Source organism: Meriones unguiculatus, assembly GCF_030254825.1.
Source record: "Meriones unguiculatus strain TT.TT164.6M chromosome 13 unlocalized genomic scaffold, Bangor_MerUng_6.1 Chr13_unordered_Scaffold_40, whole genome shotgun sequence".
Lineage (NCBI taxonomy): Eukaryota > Metazoa > Chordata > Mammalia > Rodentia > Muridae > Meriones > Meriones unguiculatus.
Genome location: NW_026843649.1, coordinates 2,459,363 through 2,483,762, shown reverse-complemented (window position 1 = coordinate 2,483,762; position 24,400 = coordinate 2,459,363). Strand labels below are relative to the sequence as shown.

Genomic DNA, 24,400 nt, shown 5'->3' with positions numbered 1-24,400 from the left:
CCTGTTCCCCACCGGGAGACCAAGGTAACCACGGCCTCTATGTGGTGGGGGAGCTTTCTGGTCCACTCTCACCCCCTATCCACCGTGGTCGCGGCCTGGGCAAGTGTTCCTATTGGGTCACTGAGGAACACTTTTCAAGCCCGCTTTGGTGTAGGCAAAGAAGTCATTGGTGCCCCTCGGGGTTTGCACACTTCACGCCTACCTCCTGCCCTGGTCCTTTCTCAGAGAGAAAGGAAGCGAGCCTTCCAGCATGGTATCCCCATTGCTCAGCAATGATGGCGTGAACTTCGTGGAGCAGATGATCCCCTATTTGCCCACCACTCTTTCTGGCCCTTTATCCAAAGTTTGCGACCACAGGAGTGGTTCTGGACCTGATCCTGAAAAGGCAGTTGAGCGGCTCCACCAGGGAGGCAGCCCTCAGTCCTCCTCCTGCTGTTTACTAGGGCCTGTGCCCACACAGAACCGGGACGACAGAGTTGCAGCAGCCTAGGTGCCGGGCCTAGCCCTTTAAAGTGACATGTCCATACATGGCAATTGGGACAGAGGTGGGGCTCTAGCAGGTGCCATTCACCTTCCCCAGGGAATGTCAGACACCACCCTTTCTCATGCCCTGAGCGTCCTTTCCCCGTTTGTGTAAAGGATTCTGGACCCCATTTGCAGTGTTTGTTATGGATGGAGCCCCTAGCACCCCCGTACCCCACCCTGGAAGATTATAATAGTTCCTTCTAGATGTCTGGGTGGGTTGGGGACACAGGGCCTTAGGGGTAACACCCCCGTGGACTGTCACAGGTATAGATCCTTCAGGTCAGACTGTGATGGGGACCAGCAGACAACGATGTGAGTGGGCTTGGGGTGGAGGGGGAGGTGAGCGGGGAGGGACGTTTGAGGCCCGGGTGGAGGGCCAATTTTGGCCAGGAGCCTCACTTTTGGGGTTCTCTCCCTAGGGACTGTCCCACCAGGCTCCTGGGTTTTGAGCAGCAGAGGGAGGGACAGGAAAGGAAGGAGACCAATGCCCGCCCCCCGCAGCAGCGAAGCTAGGCCAGGCTCCCAACCCTGTGTCCCTCTGCCCTGCTCTCACCCACAGTGCCATCTTCTCGTTCTTCTCCCAGTGGCTGCAGAAATTCCCCCAGGATTTCTCTGGAGCCCCGGAACTGGCCATTGTGAGGTGGCTGCTGGACTATGCGGGACCTCCAGTCTTGCCAGAACCTGGACCAGTGCAACCTCCAGCTTTAGTATCAGAGGACACACAGTCCCTTGTGGACTTGGAGAGTGAGCTACTGTTTCTCTCCAATGTGGTGCACTTGGGGGCACCTGATCCTGTGTACTCACTGCCCAAGGTAGACATATAGTTGGTACAATCACCGACTGAGCACACCCAGCGCCTATTCCCATTAGAGAAAAGATTGCCTTAATTTTGTATATTTTTAAATTGCTGTTTTTCACTGTTGCATTATTGTTATTGGTTTCATATTATTATTAAAAAGGTGTTGCTTACTCATCTTAAGTGATATATTTGGAGATGGGGCCTCCCCATTTGCCCACAGTGGTTGGAGCCATTCCTGGGTTGTGTTCCTGACTAAGCCAAGAGGTATGGAGCCTGTTTTTGTTGAGAGTTTCCTGTGAATTGGGCATGTGCATCCATCTATAGACTATGCTGCCAGGTGTGTAGTTGGTGCCCAAGGGATCTACTGGGATAGATTGAGTCCCAGAGAGAAAGCCCAACAGAGTCAGCACTTGACAGCAGACTTTTGGGGCCACAGCTGGGTCTAGGGCTAGGATCTGAGGTCAAGGACCAGGACCAGTACCAAGACCCAGCTTTTTGGGCACTATCCCTGAGGGGGGACCTATAATTTGAGATATAGAGTACATTTTGGTGGATCATTTAAATACATGATATGTCTACATAGCACGCCTGTTTTAGAACTCAATCTTTGGAGCTGGGCATGGTGGCACACACCTGAAATTCCAGCACTCAGGGAGGAAGCGGCCTGAATTTGAGTCCAGCCAGGTCTATAAAGTGACTGTAGGACATCCAAGCTTACACCAAATAAATTCTGTCTAAACAAACAAACCAACAAATATAGAAACTAATGAACAAACCCAAAGAGAACTCACTCTGTGGACCAAGCTGACCACAGTCTCAGAAAGATTAGCTTACCATGGACTCCCAGGTCTAGGATGACAGGGATGCACCTCTGAGCCAAGCTAAGATATTTTTAATGACCTATTCTTGAATCAAGGAATGAAAGGATAAAATAAGATGTACAAAGCTACCATTTTTCTTTTAATGAACAGTAATAAGTCTTCAATATCTACATTTATTTACAATTGCAAATCATTTCTGATGTTGTCAATAGGTGAGTTTTCTCCTTTACTTTAATTTCATACATTGAAAAATGTTTGAGTACGTATCTGCCAGTGAGAGGACAACTTATTGCTGTTTGCTATCTGTTTGCATCCCATATATGAGTTTTCAACATGAAACCCAAAGAGTCTTTTGACCAGTGAAAAAACTGGCACTTATTTAGGTTTCAAAATGATTTATGTATGTGCTGGTGTGTGAATTTGTATATACAAGTGACCAAGTATAGAAATATTAGAAAAATCTATAGGAGTAATATGGGCTACTCAGAAATTCAGTTCAAATTATCAGGCTCAGAAACAACCAACTATTCCCACTGAGACAGTTCGCTGACATTCACTTATAGAACTGAGACAGTGTCATGAGCAAGTCTTTACTCCTAAGACTGAACAAACATATTCCAAAACACAAAAGGATTATATAATTTTAATTTGTAAATAGCATTTATTATTCAAATTATTTCATGTTATTCCATCCTTATATAACAATAAGTTTATAATCTGGATAGAAGACAATATTTTACTGATGTAATATTTCATTTAAGGTTATTTGAGTATCAATGAAATCAGTGGAGAATGTCTGTGGTAGGCAAATCTGGCAACATGACTTTGAATATCATATAACAATGACCAAAATAAGCCCCACAAAGCTGTCACCAGGTCTTCACACATCTGTCATGGCCTAAGAACCCATAATAACATTACACACCATAACATCCTTTTTTGAAATAAATATAATTGCTGTTACATTAGTTAGCACCTCTAGCTAATTCATTCAGAAGGCAGTACTTCAACATTAGGTGCCATATAGTAACTAAAGGGAACATGAAGAAGAATGGAACTTCAAACTGTACACACACACACACACACACACACACATAAACATATATATATATATATATATATATATACAGTCATACATTCATACACACTATTAAGCATTTTAACATTAATGTTGGTAAAAATAGAACACATTGGGGAACATCTTCCACCCTTGGACGTGTACTCAGATGGCTGACACATGATAATCAAGATTTCAAATGTAGCTTTGCCTCATTACTGACATCCAAATCAGGCTTGAAAACAAACATCTTAGAGGAATTTGTGAAAATGAAAAAAAATCACCACACTTTCTCAGAGACCCTTCATTGAAAAGCATGATCACACTCTACCTAATATTAATAAGCAATGGATTATATAGATGATGGGAATTCCATTCTATACTTTGCAGGAGAAAAATACCTATCACCAAGTAGAAATGCATTAGATCAACAACAGCCACAGAAATAATATCAGAAAGACCTAATAAGCTTCTGTGATTGGATTTGATACGCATACAGCAAACTTCAATACCTACACCAATGTTTCAAAATATAGCACACAAACCACAATTGGTGACCTCCTCCATTACATTATAAGTGAACATGGTAAATAATTTACTTCCTCCAAAGCTATGATGAAAAACAGATCAAAAAATGTTTCTTTTCGTGATTAAATTCTTAGGGTGTACAGATTTTAGTATGTTTATCCTGTATTATATGTCTAATACCCACTTATGAGTGAGTGTATACCCTGTGTGTCTTTATGCTCCTGGGATAAGTCACTCAGGACGATATTTTCTAGATCCCACCATTTGCCTGCCAATTTCATGACTTCCTTATTTTTAAATGCTGAGTAGTATTCCATTGTGTAAATGTACCACAATTTCTGTAACTATTCCTCAACTGAGGAGCATCTGGGTTGTTTCCAGATTCTGGCTATTACAAATAAAGCAGCTACAAACATGGTTGAGCAAATGTCCTTGTTTTATACTTGAGCATATTTTGGACATGTGCTGGATCTTGAGGTAGCGCTATTCCTAATTTTCTGAGAAAGTGCCAGGTTGATTTCCAAAGTGGTTGTGCAAGTTTACATTCCCACCAGCAGTGGAGGAGGGTTCTGCTTTCTGCACGTCCTCTCCAGCATGTGTTGTCACTTGAGTTTTTTATCTTATTCATTCTGATGGGTGTAATGTGAAATCTCTGGGTCATTTTGATTTGCATTTTCTTCTGATAACTAAGAAAGACTTTTGAGGGGACAGGAGTTCCACAAGGAAAGCAACAGATGAAAAACTACTGAGCACAGGGATCTTTTCTGAGCCTGATACTCCAACTGAGGAACATGCATGGAAATAACCTAGAACCCCTACAACCCCTGCCCAGATGTATTCCATGGCAGCTCAGTCTCCAACTGAGATCCCTAGTAATGTGAACAGGAACTGTCTCTGACATGAACTCAGTGTCTGGCTCTTTGATCACCTCCCCCTCAGGGGGGTGCAGCCTTACCAGGCCACAGAGTAAGACAATGCAGCCAGTCCTGATGAGACCTGATAGGCTAGGATCAAATGGAAGTGGAGGAGGACCTCCCTATCAGTGGACTTGGGGGTGGGAATGGGAGGAAGTTTGGAAGGATGGTTAAAGAGAGGAAGAGAGGAAGAAGGATGGGGTTACCACATGGATACAAAGTGAATAAACTGTAATTTATAAAATCATAAATAATTTTTTTTTAAAAAAAAAAGGAATTTATCTTTCATCATTAGAATGTTTTTGTTTACATCCTAGGATGTTTTTTTTTGAAAGAGATTCTCTGAATGGCTTTGACTGACCTGTCGTGCTTTCTAGACCAAGCAAGCCTTGAACTAACACAGATCCATCTCCCTCTGCCAGTCATAATGCTGGTGTTAGAAGCATTTGCTACCAGTCCAGGCTTTGATTTTTCTTTTAATTTAATATTTAATTTAATGTGTTTTAATTTTGAGGCATGGTGTCTCAGTGCATCGTTGCCAGTCCACGATTCTCTTTGTAAACCAGGCTGACCTTGAACTCACAGAGACCCACCTTCATCTGTCTCCAAAGTGCTGGGACAAAGGATGTGTACCACCATGCCTAACAAGACTTTCTTATAGCCAAGGCACACTATGTGATTTCAGACATATCTAGTCGTGTGGGTGCAAAGGAACCTGTTTTTTTAGACAAGGTTTCTCTCTATAGCCATGATGTCCTGGACTTGTTTTGTGGACCCCAGTGACATTGAACTCATACAGCAGCATGTTTGTGTCTCCTGGAGAGATGGGATTAGAGACATGTGCCAACATGCCTGGCTCATTTTTTTTTTTGTTTGTCTTAATCTTATTTTTTTAAGACTGGGTTTCATTGTGTCAGCCTGTCTATCCTGGACTCTCTTTGCCAACCAGACAGATATTGAACTCACAGAGATTGGTCTGTGTCTGCCTCTCATGTGCCTGTATTAAAAGCTTGTGCAAGCACACCTGGCAGGACCTTAGACTTTTAAGAATTTGTTTAAGGGAGGGATTCATATATCCTAATCTTTTTTAAAAAGTTTCTGAGTGTGTGAATGAGGGGACCTCTGATTATTATTATCAGTGTGTGTGTCTGTGGGTGCATAGATGTTAAATCAGTCATTGCTGCCTTTCTTACAGTCCTTCTCAGAGCAGAGCTTTTATTCTCATGACTAAGAAATTTTATTTTATATTTTTAGAAAAAAATGTCTCTCAGCCTTCCTGTTTGTGTGAGGGTGTGATATACCCTGGATCTGGATTCACAGATAGTGGTAGGTGTTAGGGATTGAACCTAGGTTCACCTCGAAGAGTAGACACTGCTTTATCCACTGTTCATTATGTAATTTTAAAAATATAGTACAATCACTGTCAAACAAAATGGTACAATTCATCAGATAGTGAAATTTTTGCAGTGAATAAAATTCAGAGACGCTCCTCCCACTGTCTGTAGGAATGCTGGGATGACAGGCATGTGCCGCCTCATCCATCTTTTTTTTTTTATATTTGAAAGAGAATTAATATCTGTGTCTGACTCCCAATGACGTAATTAAAGGAGACCCAAGGACTCCTCCAGCTACCAGGGCCTGGGCCTTTATTACTGTATGTAGTAGCAGCAGCAGCAGAAGCAGAAACAGCAGCTAAGTGTGTTAAATTCCGGGACAGGGGGCGGGGCGGTGACATCACAAAGCTTCTGACCAATCGTGATGCTAGAATCAGTATGGCGTGGCAGGGAGATTTACATACACCCCGACCAGGGGAAAGGCTCTGTGGGCTTTGAGGACGACGTTATGCCACAGCGGCCATCAGCATGGTGAAGAGACTTACTGGGCCTACTGCCGGGCTACTCGCCTAACCACCAGAGAGTTAAGCACAGGAACGCCAACATGTGATGGTGGGTCCAGCACGCGGGGTGTTCTGGGATTTGTAGGCGGTACCCTGGCAACGGTGTATGCGGGGAGAAGGCATCGCGCGACCGGACGCCATTTTTGTAGTTCTCAGATACAATCCCAGAAGTCTTTGCTCCGAAGCCATGTTTGTAGTTCTCAGGCAGGTGGGTCTCTGCCGCGATGCATCTTGGGACTGTTGGTACTTCACTGACCAGTGAGCGCTCCCAAGTGGGAAACCAATGACAATGGTTGGTCTGTGACTAGAAGCTTTGTATTTACGAACCTGTGTCCGAGGCCAGGGAGATTCTGGGAAGTGGAAAGGGGGTGGGGGAGGGGACTCAGAGCCTCCAAGCCCTGAAGTCTCTGCTCTCTGCAGGGCAGATTCGAAAACAAAGCCGGAAGGGGTGGGACTTCCGCAATAGGTGCGCCAGTACCTTTGCGGGTTTTTCCAGGTCAGCATCTTTTTTTTGTTTTTGTTTTTGTTTTTGTTTTTACTTTTTTTTTCATTATTTTTTTTATTTTTTTCCCTTTTTTCTTAAATTTTTCATCAATTACACTTTATTCATTCTGCATCCCCCCATAAGCCCCTCCCTCCTCTCCTCCCAATCCCACCCTCCCTCCTCCCTCTGCTTGCATGCCACTCCCCAAGTCCACTAATAGGGGAGGTTCTCCTCTCCTTTCTGATCTTAGTCTGTCAGTTCACATCAAAAGTGGCTGTATTGTCCTCTACTATGGCCTGGTAAGGCTGCTCCCCCCCCCCCCCCCGAGGGAGGTGATCAAAGAGCAGGCCAATCAGATTATGTCAGAGGCAGTCCCTCTTCACATTACTATGTAACCCAATTGGACTCTGAACTGCCCTGGGCTACATCTGTGCAGGGGTTCTAGGTTATCTCCATGAATAGTCCTTGGTTGGAGTATGAGTCTCTGGGAAGTTCCCTATGTTCAAATTTTCTTGTTCTGTTGCTCTCCTTGTGGAGACCCTGTCCTCTCCAGCTCTTACTATTTCCCAGTTCTTACCTAAAATTCCGTTCACCTGCCCAACAGTTGCCCATCCGGGTCAGCATTTGCTTTGATAGTCTGAAGGGCAGAGGATTTCAGAGGTCCTCTGTGGTAGGTTCCTAGGTTGTTTCCTGTTTTCTTCTTCTTCTGATGTCCATCCTCTTTGCCTTTCTGGATGGGGATTGGACGTTTTAGTTAGGGTCCTCTCTCTTGCTTAGTTTCTTTAGATGCACAGGTTTTAGTGGGTTTGTCCTATGTTGTATGTCTATATGAGTGAGTATATACCATGTGTGTCTTTTTGCTTCTGAGACAACTCACTCAGGATGATCCTTTCCAGATCCCACCATTTACCTGCAAATTTCATGATTTCCTTATTTTTCATTGCTGAGTAATATTCCATTGTGTAGATGTACCACAATTTCTGCATCCATTCTTCAGTTGAGGGGCATCTGGGTTGTTTCCAGCTTCTGGCTATTACAAATAAAGCTGCTACAAACATGGTTGAGCAAATGTCCTTTTTGTGTACTTGAGCCTCTTTTGGATATATGCCCAGTAGTGGTATGGCTGGATCTTGAAGAAGCGCTATTCCTAGTTGTCTGAGAAAGCGCCAGATTGATTTCCAGAGTGGTTGTACAAGTTTACATTCCCACCAGCAGTGGAGAAGGGTTCCCCTTTCTCCACAACCTCTCCAGCATGTATTGTCACTTGAGTTTTTGATCTTGGCCATTCTCATGGGTGTAAGGTGAAATCTCAGGGTTGTTTTGATTTGCATTTCCCTAATGGCTAGTGAGGTTGAGCATTTCTTTAAGTGCTTCTCTGCCATTCGGTATTCCTCTACAGAGAATTCTCTGTTTAGCTCTGTTCCCCATTTTTTAAGTGGATTACTTGGTTTGCTGCTTTTCAGCTTCTTTAGTTCTTTATATATACTGGATATGAGTCCTCTGTCAGATAATGGGTTGGTGAAGATTCTTTCCCAATCTGTAGGTGGTCGCTTTGTTTTGATGACGGTGTCCTTTGCTTTACAGAAGCTTTTCAGTTTCATGAGGTCCCATTTATTGGTTGTTGCTCTTAGAGCCTGTGCTGTTGGTGTTCTGTTCAGGAAGTTTCCCCCTGTACCAATGAGTTCTAGGGTATTTCCCACTTTTTTTTTTCGAGCCGATTTAATGTGTCTGGTTTTATGTTGAGGTCTTTGATCCACTTGGAATTCAGTTTTGTGCAGGGTGACAAGTATGGATCTATTTTCATTTTTCTACATGTAGACATCCAGTTAGACCAGCACCATTTGTTGAAGATGCTATCTTTTTTCCATTGTATGGTTTTGGCGTCTTTGTCAAAAATCAGGTGTCCATAAGTGTGTGGGTTTATTTCTGGGTCCTCTGTTCGGTTCCATTGATCCACCATTCTGTTTCTATGCCAGTACCATGCAGTTTTTAAAACTGTTGCTCTATAGTACAACTTAAGATCAGGGATGGAGATACCTCCAGAAGATCTTTTATTGTAGAGGATTGTTTTAGCAATTCTGGGTTTCTTGTTATTCCATATGAAGTTGAGAATTTTCCTTTCCAGGTCTGTAAAGAATTGTGTTGGTAATTTGATGGGCATTGCATTGAATCTGTAGATTGCTTTTGGTAAGATGGCCATTTTTACTATGTTAATCCTACCAAGCCATGAGCATGGGAGATCTTTCCATCTTCTCATATCTTCTTCTAATTCTTTCTTCAGAGATTTGAAATTTTTTTCATACAAGTCTTTGACTTCCTTGGTTAGGGTTACTCCGAGGTACCTTATGTCATTTGTGGCTATTGTGAAGGGTGTTGTTTCCTTAATGTCTTTCTCAGCCCTTTTGTCTTTTGTATACAGGAGGGCTACTGATTTTTTTGAGTTAATTTTGTATCCGGCCACTTTGCTGAAGGTGTTTATCAGCTGTAGGAGTTCCCTGGTAGAGTTTTTGGGGTCACTCACGTATACTATCATATCATCTGCAAATAGTGATAATTTGACTTCTTCCTTTCCAATTTGTATCCCCTTGATCTCCTTCAACTGTCTTATTGCTCTAGCAAGGACTTCCAGCACTATGTTGAAGAGATATGGAGAGAGTGGGCAGCCTTGTCTTGTCCCTGATTTCAGTGGGATTGCTTTAAGTTTCTCTCCGTTCAGTTTGATGTTGGCTATAGGTTTGCTGTATATCGCCTTTACTATGTTTAGATATGTGCCTTGTATCCCTGATCTCTCCAATACTTTGAACATGAATGGATGTTGGATTTTGTCAAAGGCTTTTTCAGCATCTAGGCAGATTATCATGTGTTTTTTTTTTTTTCAGTTTGTTAATATGGTGGATCACATTGATGGATTTCCGTATATTGAACCACCCCTGCATACCTGGGATGAAGCCTACTTGGTCATAGTGGATAATATCTTTGATGTGTTCTTGGATTCGGTTTGCAAGTATTTTATTAAGTATTTTTGCATCAATGTTCATAAGGGAGATTGGCCGGAAATTCTCTTTCTTTGTTGAGTCTTTGTGAGGTTTAGGTACCAAGGTGACTGTGGCTTCATAGAATGAATTTGGTAATATTCCTTCTGTTTCTATTTTGTGGAATAGTTTGAAGAGAATTGGTGTTAGCTCTTCTTTGAAGGTCTGGTAGAATTCTGCGCTGGAGCAATCTGGTCCTGGGCTTTTTTTGGATGGGTGACTTTTGATGAACGCTTCTATTTCTTTGGGGGATATAGGTCTATTTAGTTGATTTACCTGGTCCTGGTTCAGCTTTGGTAAGTCAAATCGATCAAGAAAATTGTCCATTTCATTTAGATTTTCAAATTTTGTGGCATATAGACTTTTGAAGTAAGTCCTAATGATTGTTTGGATTTCCTCGGTGTCTGTAGTTATATCCCCCTTTTCATTTCTGATTTTGTTGATTTGGGTGGTGTCTCTCTGCCTTTTAGTTAGCCTGGCTAAGGGTTTGTCAATCTTGTTGATTTTCTCAAAGAACCAGCTCTTGGTTTCATTGATTCTTTGAATTGTTTTATTTGTTTCCAATTGATTGATTTCAGCCCTGAGTTTGATTATTTCCAGCCGTCTACTCCTTCTTGGTGTGTCTGCTTCTTCTTTTTCTAGGGTTTTTAAGTGAGCCATTAGGGTGCTTGAATGAGCTGTCTCGAATTTCTTCTTGAAGGCACTTAGTGCTATGAACTTTCCTCTTAGCACTGCTTTCATTGTGTCCAACAAGTTCGGGTATGTTGTGTCTTCATTTTCATTGATTTCTAGAAAGACTTTAATTTCTTTCTTTATTTCTTCCCTGACCCAGCTGTCATTTAGTAACAAGTTGTTCAGTTTCCATGTGTGTGTAGGCTTTTTGTTATTTCTGTTATTGTTGAGGTCCAGCTTTATTCCATGGTGATCAGACAAGATACATGGGATTATTTCAATCTTCTTGTATCTGTTGAGGCTTGCTTTGTGACCCACTATGTGGTCTATTTTGGAGAAGGTTCCATGAGGTGCTGAGAAGAAGGTAAATTCTTTTGTGTTTGGGTGTAAAGTTCTGTAAATGTCTGTTAGGTCCATTTGATTCATGACCTCTGTCAGAGACATTGTTTCTTTGTTTAATTTCTGTTTGGTTGACCTGTCCTTTGTTGAGAGTGGGGTGTTGAAGTCTCCCACTATTAATGTGTGTGGATCTATATGTGCTTTAAATTTTATCAATGTTTCTTTCACAAATGTGGGTGCCCTTGTATTTGGGGCATATATGTTCAGGATTGTGATGTCTTCCTGGTGGAATTTTCCCTTGATGAGTATGAAGTGTCCTTCCCCATCTCTTTTGATTAATTTTGGTTGAAAGTCTATTTTATCAGATATTAGAATGGCTACTCCTGCTTGCTTCTTGGGTCCGTTTGCTTGGAAAGTCGTCTTCCAACCCTTTACCCTCAGGTAATGTCTATCTTTGTGTCTTAGGTGTGTTTCTTGTATGCAACAGATTGCTGGGTTTTGTTTACGTATCCATTCTGTTAATCTGTGTCTTTTTATTGGAGAGTTGAGTCCATTGATGTTGAGAGAGATTAATGACCAGTGGCTGTTAGATCTCTTGATTTTGATGTTGGCTGTGGTCATGAGGTTGTGTGCTTGGTTGCTTTTTGTTTTACTGAAGTGAGGTTATTTATTTCCTGTGTTTTCTTGAATGTAGCTAGCTTTCTTGGGTTGTATTTTCCCTTCCAGTGTCTTCTGTAATGCTGGATTTGTTTGTAGGTATTGTTGAAATTTGTTTTTGTCACTGAATATCTTGTTTTCTCCATCTATGAGGACTGAGAGTTTTGCTGGGTATAGTAGCCTGGGCTGACATCTGTGTTCTCTTAGGGTCTGCATGATATCTGTCCAGGCCCTTCTGGCTTTCATAGTCTCTGTTGAAAAGTCAGGTGTGATTCTAATGGGTTTGCCATTATATGTTACTTGGCCTTTTTCCCTTGCAGCTTTTAGTATTTTTTCTTTGTTCTGTATACTTACTGTTTTGATTATTATGTGGCGGGAGGATTTTCTTTTCTGGTCAAATTTGCTGGGTGTTCTGTAGGCCTCATGTATTCTAATTGGCCTCTCCTTTAGCTTGGGGAAATTTTCTTCAATGATTTTGTTGAAAATATTTTCTGGGCCTTGGAGAAGGGAGTCTTCTTTTTCCTCTATACCTATTATTCTTAGGTTTTGTCTTTTCATATTGTCTTGCATTTCTTGGACGGTCTGTGTCAGGAATTTTTCAGATTTAACATTTTCTTTGACAGATACATCGATTTCTTCCATTGTATCTTCTACACCTGAGATTCTTTCTTCCATCTCTTGTAGTCTGTTGGTTATGCTTACCTCTGTAGTTCCTGTTTTCTTCCCTAGATTCTTCCTTTCCATTATTTCTTCCATTTGTGTTTTCTTTAATTTTTCCAATTCTATCTTCAGGTCTTGAGTTGTTTTGTTTACTTCCTTCACCTGTCTGATTGTACTTTCCTGTTTTTCTTTTAGTTCCTTCAACTCTGTTTCTTTCATTTCATTCAGTGTTTTAAGCATTTCCTTTCTAAAGGCCATAAACTGTTTGGCTGCAGCTTCCTCTATTTCTTTACGGATGGCAATATTCTGTTTGAGTTTATCTTCCTCTATGTCTTTACGAATCTTATTTGTTTCCTCTGTTATCATCTTCATGAGCATACTTGTTAGGTCATCTTCTTGGATTTCAGTTATGGTGGGGTGTCCAGGGCTACTTGCCCCTGGGTAACTGGGTTCTGGAGATGCCATATTGCTCTGTCTTTTGTTGCTTGAGCTTTTACGCTGGCCTCTACCCATTGTGTTATCTTAGGAGTTTGGGGTTAGGGGTTATTTTCTGGTGGTTCCTGGGGATCCTGTGGTGGAGAGAATCCCCTTTGCAGAAAGCTGGATTTTCCTGAAGGATGTCTTCTCAGCTTTTTGGGTATAGTCCCTGGATGGCTGGTGTTTTTTCAGGAGTTGCTCACCTCAGGGATATAGACCTGAGTGGTAACTGTGGTCTTTGTTAGTCGAGAGGGTTCTCCTCTCACCCAGGGAAGTCCTGAGGGCAGCTGCCCTGTTTCTGGGTTTCTTGTTGCAAATTTAATGATCAGCTGCTGTGACCCAGTTGGACATCAGGTGCACCTCAACTGTTTGTGCTTGTGTCTGGAGCACAGCTGAGTGCTGGCGCCTCGGCCCCACTAGACTACTAGACTTTTTCTAGGGAAGGATTGGGTGATTTAGATCAGTACAGTTTCCTTCCTTCCCCGTGGATTCTCTGGAGACAAGGACTCCTAGTGTCTTTTTTTGCCCTGGTGCACACTGCTCAGTGTCCGCCAGCTGGCTGGCCACAGAAATTTGCCTGTGCCTGGAGCACAGCTGTGTGATGGCAGCTCAGTCTCTGCCAGCTGTCTGGTGCGCAGAAACTGCCTGTGTCTGCCTTTGTGGCTTTTGGGAGTCTGAGTGGCTCCCTAAGCTGGGTAATTTTCCGGGGACCTTTTCAGGTTGGGGGTGAGCTGAGTGCTCTGAGATCAGATCCGCCGTTTCTATCTCTGGCGGTGAATCAGGCGCGCAGGCAGGCAGGCCTCTGTGCCGGAACCTGGGTCCCCGGCTCTGGCTCCGGGCTGGCTCCTGGGGTGCCCGTGGAACCCGCCCGAGTCTTTTCCAGGGGATGTCTGGGTGACCTAAGGCCGGTCCCAATCGTTTCCTGTACCCTGGGGTTATCTCTCGACTGAAAATTCCAGTCTCTGATAGTGTGGTGCCCAAGGTTCAGTCTGGGACCGTGACCAGAGACACTGGCTTGTGGCTCTGGGCTGGGGCTGGGGCTGGCGGCCGGCAGCCAAGCGTCTGGCGGAACCGGGATCTCTTCCGCGGTTTAGCCGGGTGAGTTAAAAGCTGATTGAATCCCCCACCGTGGGGTATCCTCTCACCTGGGAAACACAATGACTGTGTTTTATGGCCGAGAGTTCTGATTGCTGTTCACTGTGCTGATCCTGCTGTGCTGCTGCTCAGAATGAGAGTCCTCCTGGCGCCGCCATCTTGCCCCTCCTCCAAAGTCGAGATCTCCTCCCAGTCCTTAACTTCTTCCCCCTTCTACATGCATGCCCCTCCCCAAGTCCACTGGTAGGGGAGGTCTTTTCCTTCCTTTTGATTCTAGTCTATTAGTTCTCATCAGGAGTTCCTGCATTGTCTTCTCTGTGGCCTTGTAAGGTTGGTCACCCCTCAAGGGGAGGTGATCAAAGAGCAGGCATGTCAGAGACAGCCTGTGTTCCCATTACTATCTTCGCTTTTTAAAGTAGGCGCCAAGAGAAGTGGACTTTTCCCTTTAAACCACATTCATTGTATTCCAAATTTGGAGGGCTGTTTTTGTTGTTGTTGTTTTGTTTTGTTTTGTTTTCTCATTCAGTTAGATAGTTGTGATAGTTCTTCAGTTTCTATGAGTTTGCCAAATTTTTTTGTATCTGTTTTTGTTGAAGTCCAGCTTAAATCAGTGGCAGTCTTCTAAGATTCAGGGAGTTATTTCATTTTTATTGTTTTTGCTTTGACTTGGTTTTTGTCTGAGTATGTTGTCAATTTTGGATAAAGTTCATAAGGTGCTAGAAGGAATGCATATTCTTTCATTTTTGAGTGAAATGATCTATAACTTGATTAGGTCCTTTTGGTTTAAAGCACCTGTTAGCTCCAGTATTTCTCTGTTAGTTTTGTCTGAATGACCTGACCATTAGTGAGACTGGAGTACTGAGATCCCCACTATCAGGGCTGGAAGGTCAATATGGTATTTAAGCTGTGAAAAATCTTTCCTTTTTAAAATAGCATAAGCACACAAAATCAGATAATTATTATGAACTATTTGCAGAGAAAGGACATGCATTTTCAGTGGACTCATCAGCTGTAGCCTCCTCATCTGTTTTTCAGTTTCTAATTTATTTCTGCTTTAGAAACAGAAAGTGTGGTACATTTACACAATGGAATAATACTCAGCAATTAAAAACAAGGAAGTTATAAAATTTGTAGGCAAATGGAATGAACTAGAAAAGATGAGACTGACTAAGGTAACCCAGACACAGAAAGACCCACATGGTATATACTCACTTATAAGTGGGTATTAGCCATTTAATATAGAATAAACATACTAAAATCTATAGTCCTAAAGATGCTAAAGAAAAAGGAGGACCTTGGTATTGTTTCTTTTACAAACATTTGTCAACTTGTCTCGAGCAGTGATGTTAAATATTGAAATGTCATCTTGATGGAATTTTACTTTGATTAGTATGTAGTATATGTAGTATTTTTACTCATCTCTTTTGATTACATTTGCTATGAAGCCTATTTTTTAGATAGTAAAATGTCTACACAAGCTTGTTTCTTAAGATCATTTCCTTGGAATGTTTCTCCAAACCTTTCCCCTGAGGTAATGTCCTATTTTGAGGTGTTTTTCCTGGACCCAACAGAAGGATAGAAAGTCTTTTCACATCCACTCTGTTATTTTGTTTCTTTCTATTGGGAAATTGGGACCACTGATCCTGAAAGATATCTGTGACCAATGACTGTTGATTACTTTTATTTTGTGTATGCTGCTGCTGTTGCATCTAGTGGTGAAGGTGTGTGTGCGTGTCTGTGGTTTATCCTTACTTTTACTTTTCTTGTGAGATTTTTGTTTTCTGTGTTCTCATCAGTGTAGTTAACTCCTTAGATTGGAGTTTCCCTACTCTTTCATTTTATAGACCTAGGTTTAAGATTGATGTGGTCTAAACTAGACTTTATTATGAATATTTTATTTTTCCAACTTGTTTTGCTGACTAAATTGCTGGATATAGTAGTAAGTGCTGCCATCTATGTGATGTCTTATAGACAGGCAGGCCCTTTTGGACTGAGAGTCTCTACTGAGATGTCAGGTGAATTTATAATATGTCTGTCTTTGTATTATATTTTATAATTTTCTCTTGCAGCTTTTAATATTCTTTCTTTGTTCTTATGTTTAGTGTTTTTATTATTATGGGATGAAGGATCTTCTTTAGTTCTATACACTTGGTTTTTTTATGTTTCATGTACCTTTATAGGCTTCTTCTTTAGCTCAGGAAAATTTTATTCTCTAATTATGTTTAAAACCTATTATAGCCCCTTAGGATGGGTTTTTTCTCCTTCTTCTATACCTTTTATTTTTAGGAATGGTCTTTTCAATGTGACCCAGATTTTCTGTTTGTTTGTTTCAGGAGTATTTGAATTTAACATTTTCTTTGACTGATGGACTCATTTTCTCTGACATATGTCCAATGACTAGATTCTCTTTTCCATGTTTTGCATTCTATTGATACTCACTGAGTCTGTATTTTTTTTTACTTCCTAAGTAATTTCCAGAATTCCCTCAACCATGTGTTTTCTTTATTGACTGTATTTCTGTTGTCAGGTCTTGATGACTTTTTTTTTCCTTCAAGGGACTGTGGGGTTTCATTTGTTTGTTTTATGTTTTTTAAGAGATATATTTATTTCCTCCAACTTTTGTTCATGTTTTTCTGGATTTCTTTATGGAACTGATTAATGTTATCTTTGAGAATCTCTAACATCTTTACCTAGTTTATTTTAAGGTATTTTACTTGTGCTTGAGCTAAATTGGAATATTCAGAGCCTGCTGTCATGGGACAGCTGGGTTCTTCTGTAGACATATTGACTTGGTTGTTACTGATTCTGTTTTTTTTTTTTTTTTTTTTTTTTTTTACCATCACCTAGGCACCAGGTTTATCATGATTAGATATCTAGGAACTGATTCCTGGGTGTTAGTCTTTGTTGGGTGGGTGTCTTGTTTCCAAGCTTCTGTTTTCTTTCTGGATTTTTGTAGAGTATAGTGAATGGGTGTTACTTGTTTTATTTGCTTGCTCAGCTGCTGTGTTCACAGGGAATGCCTCCTCCTGTTGGAGCTGGAATAGTCGAATGAGTTGAAGGAAAGAAAATTGGAGGAGAAGTCCTTGTGACCGGTAGAAAATGGTATCAGAGAGGAAATGGAGACAAAACATTTTTTGCTAGAAAGTTGGAAAAGTTCTAGGGGATTGTATCTCAGGAGCAATAGGAGTGCTATGGGTCTGTATTAACCTGCTTTTTGCCCTGGGAGGAACATCCCTTGGGTTAGCAGGGAGTGCATGCTAAAATTGGTGCATGAGACAAAGCAACGAGTGGAGACAGGAAGGATCTAATGGTAAGATCTGTGGAATCCATTGGAGAAAGGAGCATAGGAGACAGATGGCTGCCAAGAACTTCATCACAAATCACTGTACAGAGAGGCTTCTTTGAGTAAGAATGAGAGTATTACTTTTCCTTGTACACATACACAAATATTTAGAAGATTGTTTGACAATAAGTACATTAAGATAATGGGAACCTCAAGTTATTTCTCATGTGATATGGTTTCCCACCTCCTAATATTTCTTGTGGGTCCATAGTACCAGATATGAAATATTCCTTGATAAATATCTTTCTACTGTATTTTATGTATATGGTAGGTGCATATATATATATATATATATATATATATATATATATATATATCCAATATACACAGAGTAGGAACACTTCAGTCCTGAATACAATAGCATGCACAATTTTGTCATAGTTACTAGATTGTGAAATATACTCAAAGCAGAGGAAACACATATATGATAAAAATTAAAATTTGAAACTACCAAGGATTCATTATTGTAGCACAATAAAATCCTATTTTTAGAATAGATATTTAAAAAGAAGTATTATCTGTATATAAATTAGTTAATAAAACACATATCATAAGTCAGATCTGGAATCCAATAGTTAAAGCATACATTTGATAATGGAAAAGCAACAACAAAGCACTCATAATAGCAGCAAAGTGAGTGTGAAATTATCTTCTTGAGAAAAATTTATTATTGTTCATGATCACTAAAGAAAAAGTATACCAAAATTGAGATTTGATTGTTCTGACAATAAACTTGGTAAATGTTTAGTTCAAAATGTAAAACAAAATTATTTGATGAAATGATAGTTTTTAGAAATACACAAAGGTTAAATGTAATAGAAATATTTCATTACAAACGACAGTGTATGTGTTTTTAAATTCAAGATAAAAGTCACAAATGTTAGAAACAGAGTATTCTAAACTTATTTTTTGACTACCTAGAAATACTTCTCCTCCATTTCTGGTTGAAATGTAAACTTGTACAACCACCTTTGAAATCAGTCTGGTGCTTTCTCAGAGAATATCCATCTATACCACTCATAAGCATATATACACAATATGGTAAAGTATACAACAAGGACATTTGCTCATCCAAGTTTATAGCAACTTTATTTGTAAGAACCAGAATCTGGAAGAAACCCATATGTCCCTCGGATGAGGAATGGATACAATAATTGTGGTACATTGGAATACTACTCAACAATTAAAAACAAGGAAATCATGAAATTTGCAGGCAAATGGTGGGAACCAGAAAATATCATCCAAAGTGAGGTATCCCAGAAGTAGAAAGATACACATGGTATATACTCACTTATAAGTGGATATTGGACATATAATATAACATAAACATTATAAAATCTGCACATGTAAAGAAGCTATGCAAGAAGGAGTACCCTGGGTAAGATGATCAATCCTCGTTGAAAGGCAAAAGGGATAGACCTTAGAAGATGGAGAAAACAGGGAATAGGAGCATACCACAGAGGGCCTCTGAAAGACTCTACACAGCAGTGCATTAAAGTACATGATGAGAATCATAGCGAAACTGGGCAGAGTGCAGGGAATCATATGAAAGAAGGGGGAAGATGGAAGATCTAAAGGGGACAAGGTGAGCAGCAGAAACAAAATTTCTGGGCACAGGAGTCTTTTCTGAGACTGATACTCTAGCCAAGGACCATTCTTGGAGATAACCTAGAACTCCTGCACATATATAGCCCATGGCAGCTCAGTCTCCAAGTGGGTCCCAAGTAAGGAGAACAGGGGTCTTCTCTGACATGAACTCAGTGGCCTGCTTTTTGATCACCTCCCCATGAGGGGTGGTGTAGCCTTGCCAGACAACAGAGGAAGACAATGCAGCCAGTCCTGATAAGACCTGATGTGCTAGGGTCAGATAGAAAGGGAGGAGGACCTCATCTGTCATTGGGCTGAGGGAGTGAGTGGCAAGGGAGAAAAAGAAGAAGGGTGGTTGGGATTGGGGGGATGAAGGAGAGGGCTACAGATGGGATACAAAATTAATATATTGTAATTAATAAAATTAAAATTAAAAAAGAAAAATAAAATAAATTTTGTTTGAAAAAACAAAATAAGGCAGAGCTGGAATTCTATAGTGAAAGTGTACATTCTACAATAAAAAGCTGGAGTTTGAACATAGAATCAGATTTCAGCAAACCTTAGTACAATCAAATGTTCTATTACTTATTGCACTTACATGCCATTCCATGGTTATTTGGTTAGATCAGAGGGAATATCATCTATTCAGCACAGGTTAGAGGGGCCAAATTAATATGGAGGAAATGACAAGTTCATTGCATGCAATCAGACTTTTTACAGACTTATCAGAAACAGAATGTAAATGCTGCTCCCCTGAAGAATACAATTGTAGTTGCTGGGATGTTATGATATTTGCAAGTTATACAGAGTATAAAGGATTAATGTCTAAGATTAAATGTTCTTTAAAGCTTCTTTATGCTTTTCTGAGTTCTAGGGAATGCAGAGCTACACAGGTGTCCTTAATGCTCCAAAGTCTGAGGGAGGGTTTCAGGTCTCAGGGACTGAAATGGACACAGTGTCCAAGGAGCTCCTGAGTATAAATGGAAAATACTATGGCACATGCTCCTCAAGGCATCAATAATAGACAAATTCCATGACTCCCCAGAGTTCCCAATTTTTTTATTTTGTTTATAATATATATTTTATTTATAATATGTATTTGTATTCCAACCCAGATTTTCTTTTATTCCCACTGTTAGTTCTGCTCTTTCCTGATCACTTTTACTTTTAATATTAACTGGAACACTTTTTATCTGTTATGATTTTTATTTCTTTCAAAAGCTGAAATGCATCACTAGAAATTTTGTTTTAGTTCCATTGCATCAAATTATTTTTTAATATCATTTCCTAAATTCAGGATTTGGACACAACGGCAGACAGTAATGAGTGCCAAAGGTGAAAAGGATTAAGATGTGGGTGATGTAATGACAGGTTTTGAACACTGATTTCTTTAAAAAATACAAAAAAAAATGCTTTTATTTCAAACCCATGTATAGGGATGTGGGGGTGCTTAGGACTGACCACAGAAGCTGACTATGATTTGCTCTATAATCCAGCAGAGGAGTGGTTTTGGCAGATAGTTTCTGTGGTTGTGTAACATTCGTAATTCTGGAAACATTTCAGAAGGTATACAAATGCTAAGGCCCCAAGAGGCACGGTTGTTGGTTGTTGGCTATCAGGGGTGTTTCCAGGTTATTAGGAGTTGTGCTCATAAAAAATGCAAGAACTAAAAGCAATTGTTTTCAGGGATCTCTTCCATCTCCTTTCTCTCCTTTCTTGTTTTTTCTCTCCTATCTAGTTTTCTCCTATCTAGTTTTAAAATTGAAAGTTTAGAATTTAGGCTTTCAATACCAGTAAGTGTTCAGTGTATATTGCAGTCACAAAAAGACTAAGAGCCACAATAATATGACCTGTCTGAGGTCTTAGTTATGTTAGCCCACAGACAGATTAAGAGTACAGAAATAAGGTAAATTCATCAATTTCATCAACCCGGTACTTTCGTTCTCTGGGTTTTAGATTTATCAAATTGTCCTAGAAAGAGGCAGGACATTCATAGACACTTCTAAGAGTCAATAATTTGTGAAAATTATCTGGAGCTTTTGACCAAACGGGTTCCTGAAAATGACCTAGGAAGTTTTTGGTTTTGTATAGGGATTTCTTAGGAAATGGAAAGTTAAATGCAGCTTCAGGGGTTTGTTCAGTCTGTACTTCCTGTACTATTTTTTTGAGAAGCCCATTTTAATTTTAGAGACTGCTTTGACCTGGTTATCAGCATACACATTGTGGTAGTTAGATGGTAACAGTGTGAAGGAAGGGGTTTTAACATGGAGCCTGGGTTTTCAGCAAACCTTAAGGGAAATGGAAATTTCTAGGATCCAATTTTAAACTGTCTCTCTCTACCTTGTTATCCCCATCTTTCTCCAACCACTTTCATGATTGCTACATCAAAATGCAGAAGACCCTAGTGAGTTTTAACCCTATAGTGTTATTTAAATCTCAGACTGTAAATGTATTATTAATACTCACACACATCCTTTATCTGTGTACACTCATCCAAGTGTTTATTTATTCCAACAAAATCTTACAAAAATATCAGTACATGATTCCAAGGAGTGAATTGCCATGGAATACATTTGTTTCTGTGTCCTCCTTAGTTAGAGAGATCACAGCAGATTGCTGGAGTTAGGTTGAGGCCAAGCAGAGCCACACAGAGGTCAAGAGAAATGCCAGATTGAATGAGTCAGCTGAGAGAGGAGTTTGAGCCAGAACAGCTGAGCTGAACCAGCCAGTCCAGAAATCAGAAAGAACAAGAAAGGGTGAGCTCATTCAGCAGTGAGGCTCAGATACTGAAAACATTCTAGGCCTGGGTTAGATTGTATGGAGGCTATCAGCTTTCAAGACTAAGCCTAGATAGCAGAAGGGGGAATAAACTTCTCAGATGACAACACAAACAGGAGAATAAAAGCTACTTTTACAGATGAAATTGCTGGATGAGAAAAGCAATATTCAGTCTCACCCAGATGTGAACTATAATGACCAACCTGAAATTTATGACCACTGGTGCAATTGTGGCACAAATGTTATGGAAGTAAACAACCACTTTTAAAATTGGACTTCATGCCCACTCCATAAGATTGAATCCATGGCTGATATTGTCAATGAAGCCACAAAACAGAGAGCAGATAAATCATAAGCCCTAAAAGAAAACATACTACTATTAACCTACTACATTAATGTAAGAATAAAAAGATTCCTAATGACACACAGCTATATCTGTAAAAATAGTGGATCACTCAGTCCTTATCAGAGAAGCTTCATCCTGCAGTATAGAGTAATTAACAAGGAAACTTATGACCTGTCAAAGTTAATGTTAGATACTTTGGAATTCTCAGCTCTCACTTAGGATGTTTATGTCATACCTCTCCCCTCAAGACCCAGAGATCTGTATGGAATAGAAGGCAGAAAGTTTGGAAGAACCAGAGGTAGTAGATGGCTTCAAGGAAACAAAATTTTCAAGCTACAACACGGCATATGCACATAAAAACTCCAAGAGACTATGACAAAATTCAAAAGATCTGCACAAGATCAAACGAAGCAAAATCCTAGTGAGAAGGTTCTCAAAGTCCTACCCCTTGCCAAGGAGATATTGTCAACTGAAAGCTCCTGAGAGAGGATAAGTCCATTTTCTTTGATGGGGTGGCATGCGGTATATCAACTACTCTCCAGAGCAGGCCTCACACACAGGGGTAGTTATCTAACATGAACTGGACTCCTTAGTTTTGGTTTTGTTTTGCTTTGTTTCATTGTGAAACATTTGGAGAGAATGTAAAGGTAGTTGGGAGCAGAGGTGAGAAGAATATAGGAGGAGATGGAGGAAAAGAACTAATATGATCAAAATACATTGAATGATGCTCTCAATAAATATAAGACACTTTTAGAACCAGGTTTTTTGAAAGAGGTGTGTATTTATATTTTCAGTGTAACTTTTATTGCAGAATATTGCAATTAAAACATCTTACACACATTTTACAATTTGAGTTGTCACTATAGTTCATGTTTTCATCAAAAAATATTGATAAAATACAGTTATCTGGTTAATCTCAAAATAGCTCAAAAGAAATAGATGGAGTCAATCATATGTGGATGGAGATGGTCCCATGAGAACCAGACAAGATGAATTTCCTGTTCTGTCACTGACTTAGTCTTCTTTAAATGATATGGACCTCTGTATAGACAGAGAAACCTTAGTGGGTGTACTGAATCAGGGCCAGTTGATTAATCCCTATCTCCATCTTGGTTTTATTCATGATGAAAATTAAAGAGTTCAATGTTCTTAGACACCACCTTTCTGAAAAGCACAGCAGAACTCCTTGAGAGAAAGTCATGCTCCAGTTATGATTGCATTCCTTGACACAACCTTTAGAAAAATGTTTTTTTTCTGGTTGAAGTTGAAGAAGTGCTTGTCTGCTTAATTTCAGAGGTATCTGCAACAGTGGAAGAAAAATATTGAGAGGCAATGAATGAGCCGAAACAACTCCAGAAGAAAAGTAAAACAAACATTCAGTATAAGAATGCCTCTGAGAAAAAGGTATCGGACAGGTCTGATGCTCTTTGGGTGGATGACACCTAAATGAACATCGGTACAAAGTCCCAATTTATTTCTAATATCAGAGATCAGACCTCTACTCTTGCCTGATACATCTAAAACAAAAAGGGGGAACTGTAGAGAGCTGCGTAATGCTGCGCCTTAAAGATGGAGCTGGTTTCTGCCTTCCACCTTCCCGATGGTGAGTGCTCTCTGTCACAAAGAATTCCATATTTGGCTAAGGCTGAGGATCTGGCTTGCTTCCGTGTATGTGGACCTATCTGCATTGCCCACGTGGCACTCTGGGGTTGGCTACCCAGAGGCTATTTAAGGTGTGCGCTGGCTTTCCCCAGGGTCAGAAGATTGTTCAAGGTTCCTGAATAAACTGCATTGAGAAGAAAAAAAAAAAAAAAAAGAATGCTTTGCAGAAACTTAATACTTACATTTATCATCATATTTTTACTTCCTCTTCCCCAAACTGTGTCAATTGGATAGTGAGAGGATGCAACCAAACATGCATTGGGTAAATTGATTGATAATCTACTTAATTCAGGCCCTGAGACAAGTCATGTTGGTTTGTATTATTTTTGTTCTCTGCTCATTTAGAGTAAAACAGGTAAGCTTAATATTTTTCATCCTAATTTTTAGTTAATATGTCATACTATTGTTTTAAGTATTGAAAAGCTATTTTTGGTTTGTTGAAACTTACATTTTAATTCTGAGAGGATGCACTTCAAATCAATGAATTATCCTCAGGTCCTAGATCATGTGTCAGTACTACAGTTGAGCCACTAAAAGCATATATTCAGGGGAAACTCACTTTATTGTCTTTGCTAACATCTGTTTTTTTTTTTTTTTGTTTCAAAATACAGAATGAATGTATGGTGGAGAAAGTCTCAGTTGCAGGAAATGTAAGGTAAACAAAGTTGTCATGGAGATAGAGAAATGTCAAGTTTAAGATTACTGGTGCTTGCCAGAGAATCTTCCC

At 40.2% G+C, this 24,400-nt stretch overlaps 2 protein-coding genes and 1 long non-coding RNA gene across 3 annotated transcripts in view; 1 reads left to right on the top strand and 2 right to left on the bottom strand.

Annotated features, from left to right (window-relative positions):
- The window catches only part of LOC132651119 (zinc finger protein 431-like), a gene marked incomplete at its 5' end in the record, with an annotated part of 217,798 nt that overhangs the window by 53,951 nt on the left and 139,447 nt on the right, over positions 1-24,400 (top strand). The gene's annotated exons all lie outside the window — the stretch shown is intronic.
- Positions 1-24,400, bottom strand: part of LOC132651170 (uncharacterized) — a 74,151-nt gene that overhangs the window by 3,025 nt on the left and 46,726 nt on the right. The window lies entirely within an intron of this gene.
- Positions 18,373-24,400, bottom strand: part of LOC132651158 (cytochrome P450 3A1-like) — a 32,021-nt gene continuing 25,993 nt past the window's right edge. The window contains exon 13 of the mRNA XM_060376437.1: positions 18,373-23,311. Coding sequence (XP_060232420.1) covers positions 23,072-23,311 — 240 coding nt within the window. The 3' untranslated portion in view covers positions 18,373-23,071. The remainder of the gene's footprint in view (positions 23,312-24,400) is intronic.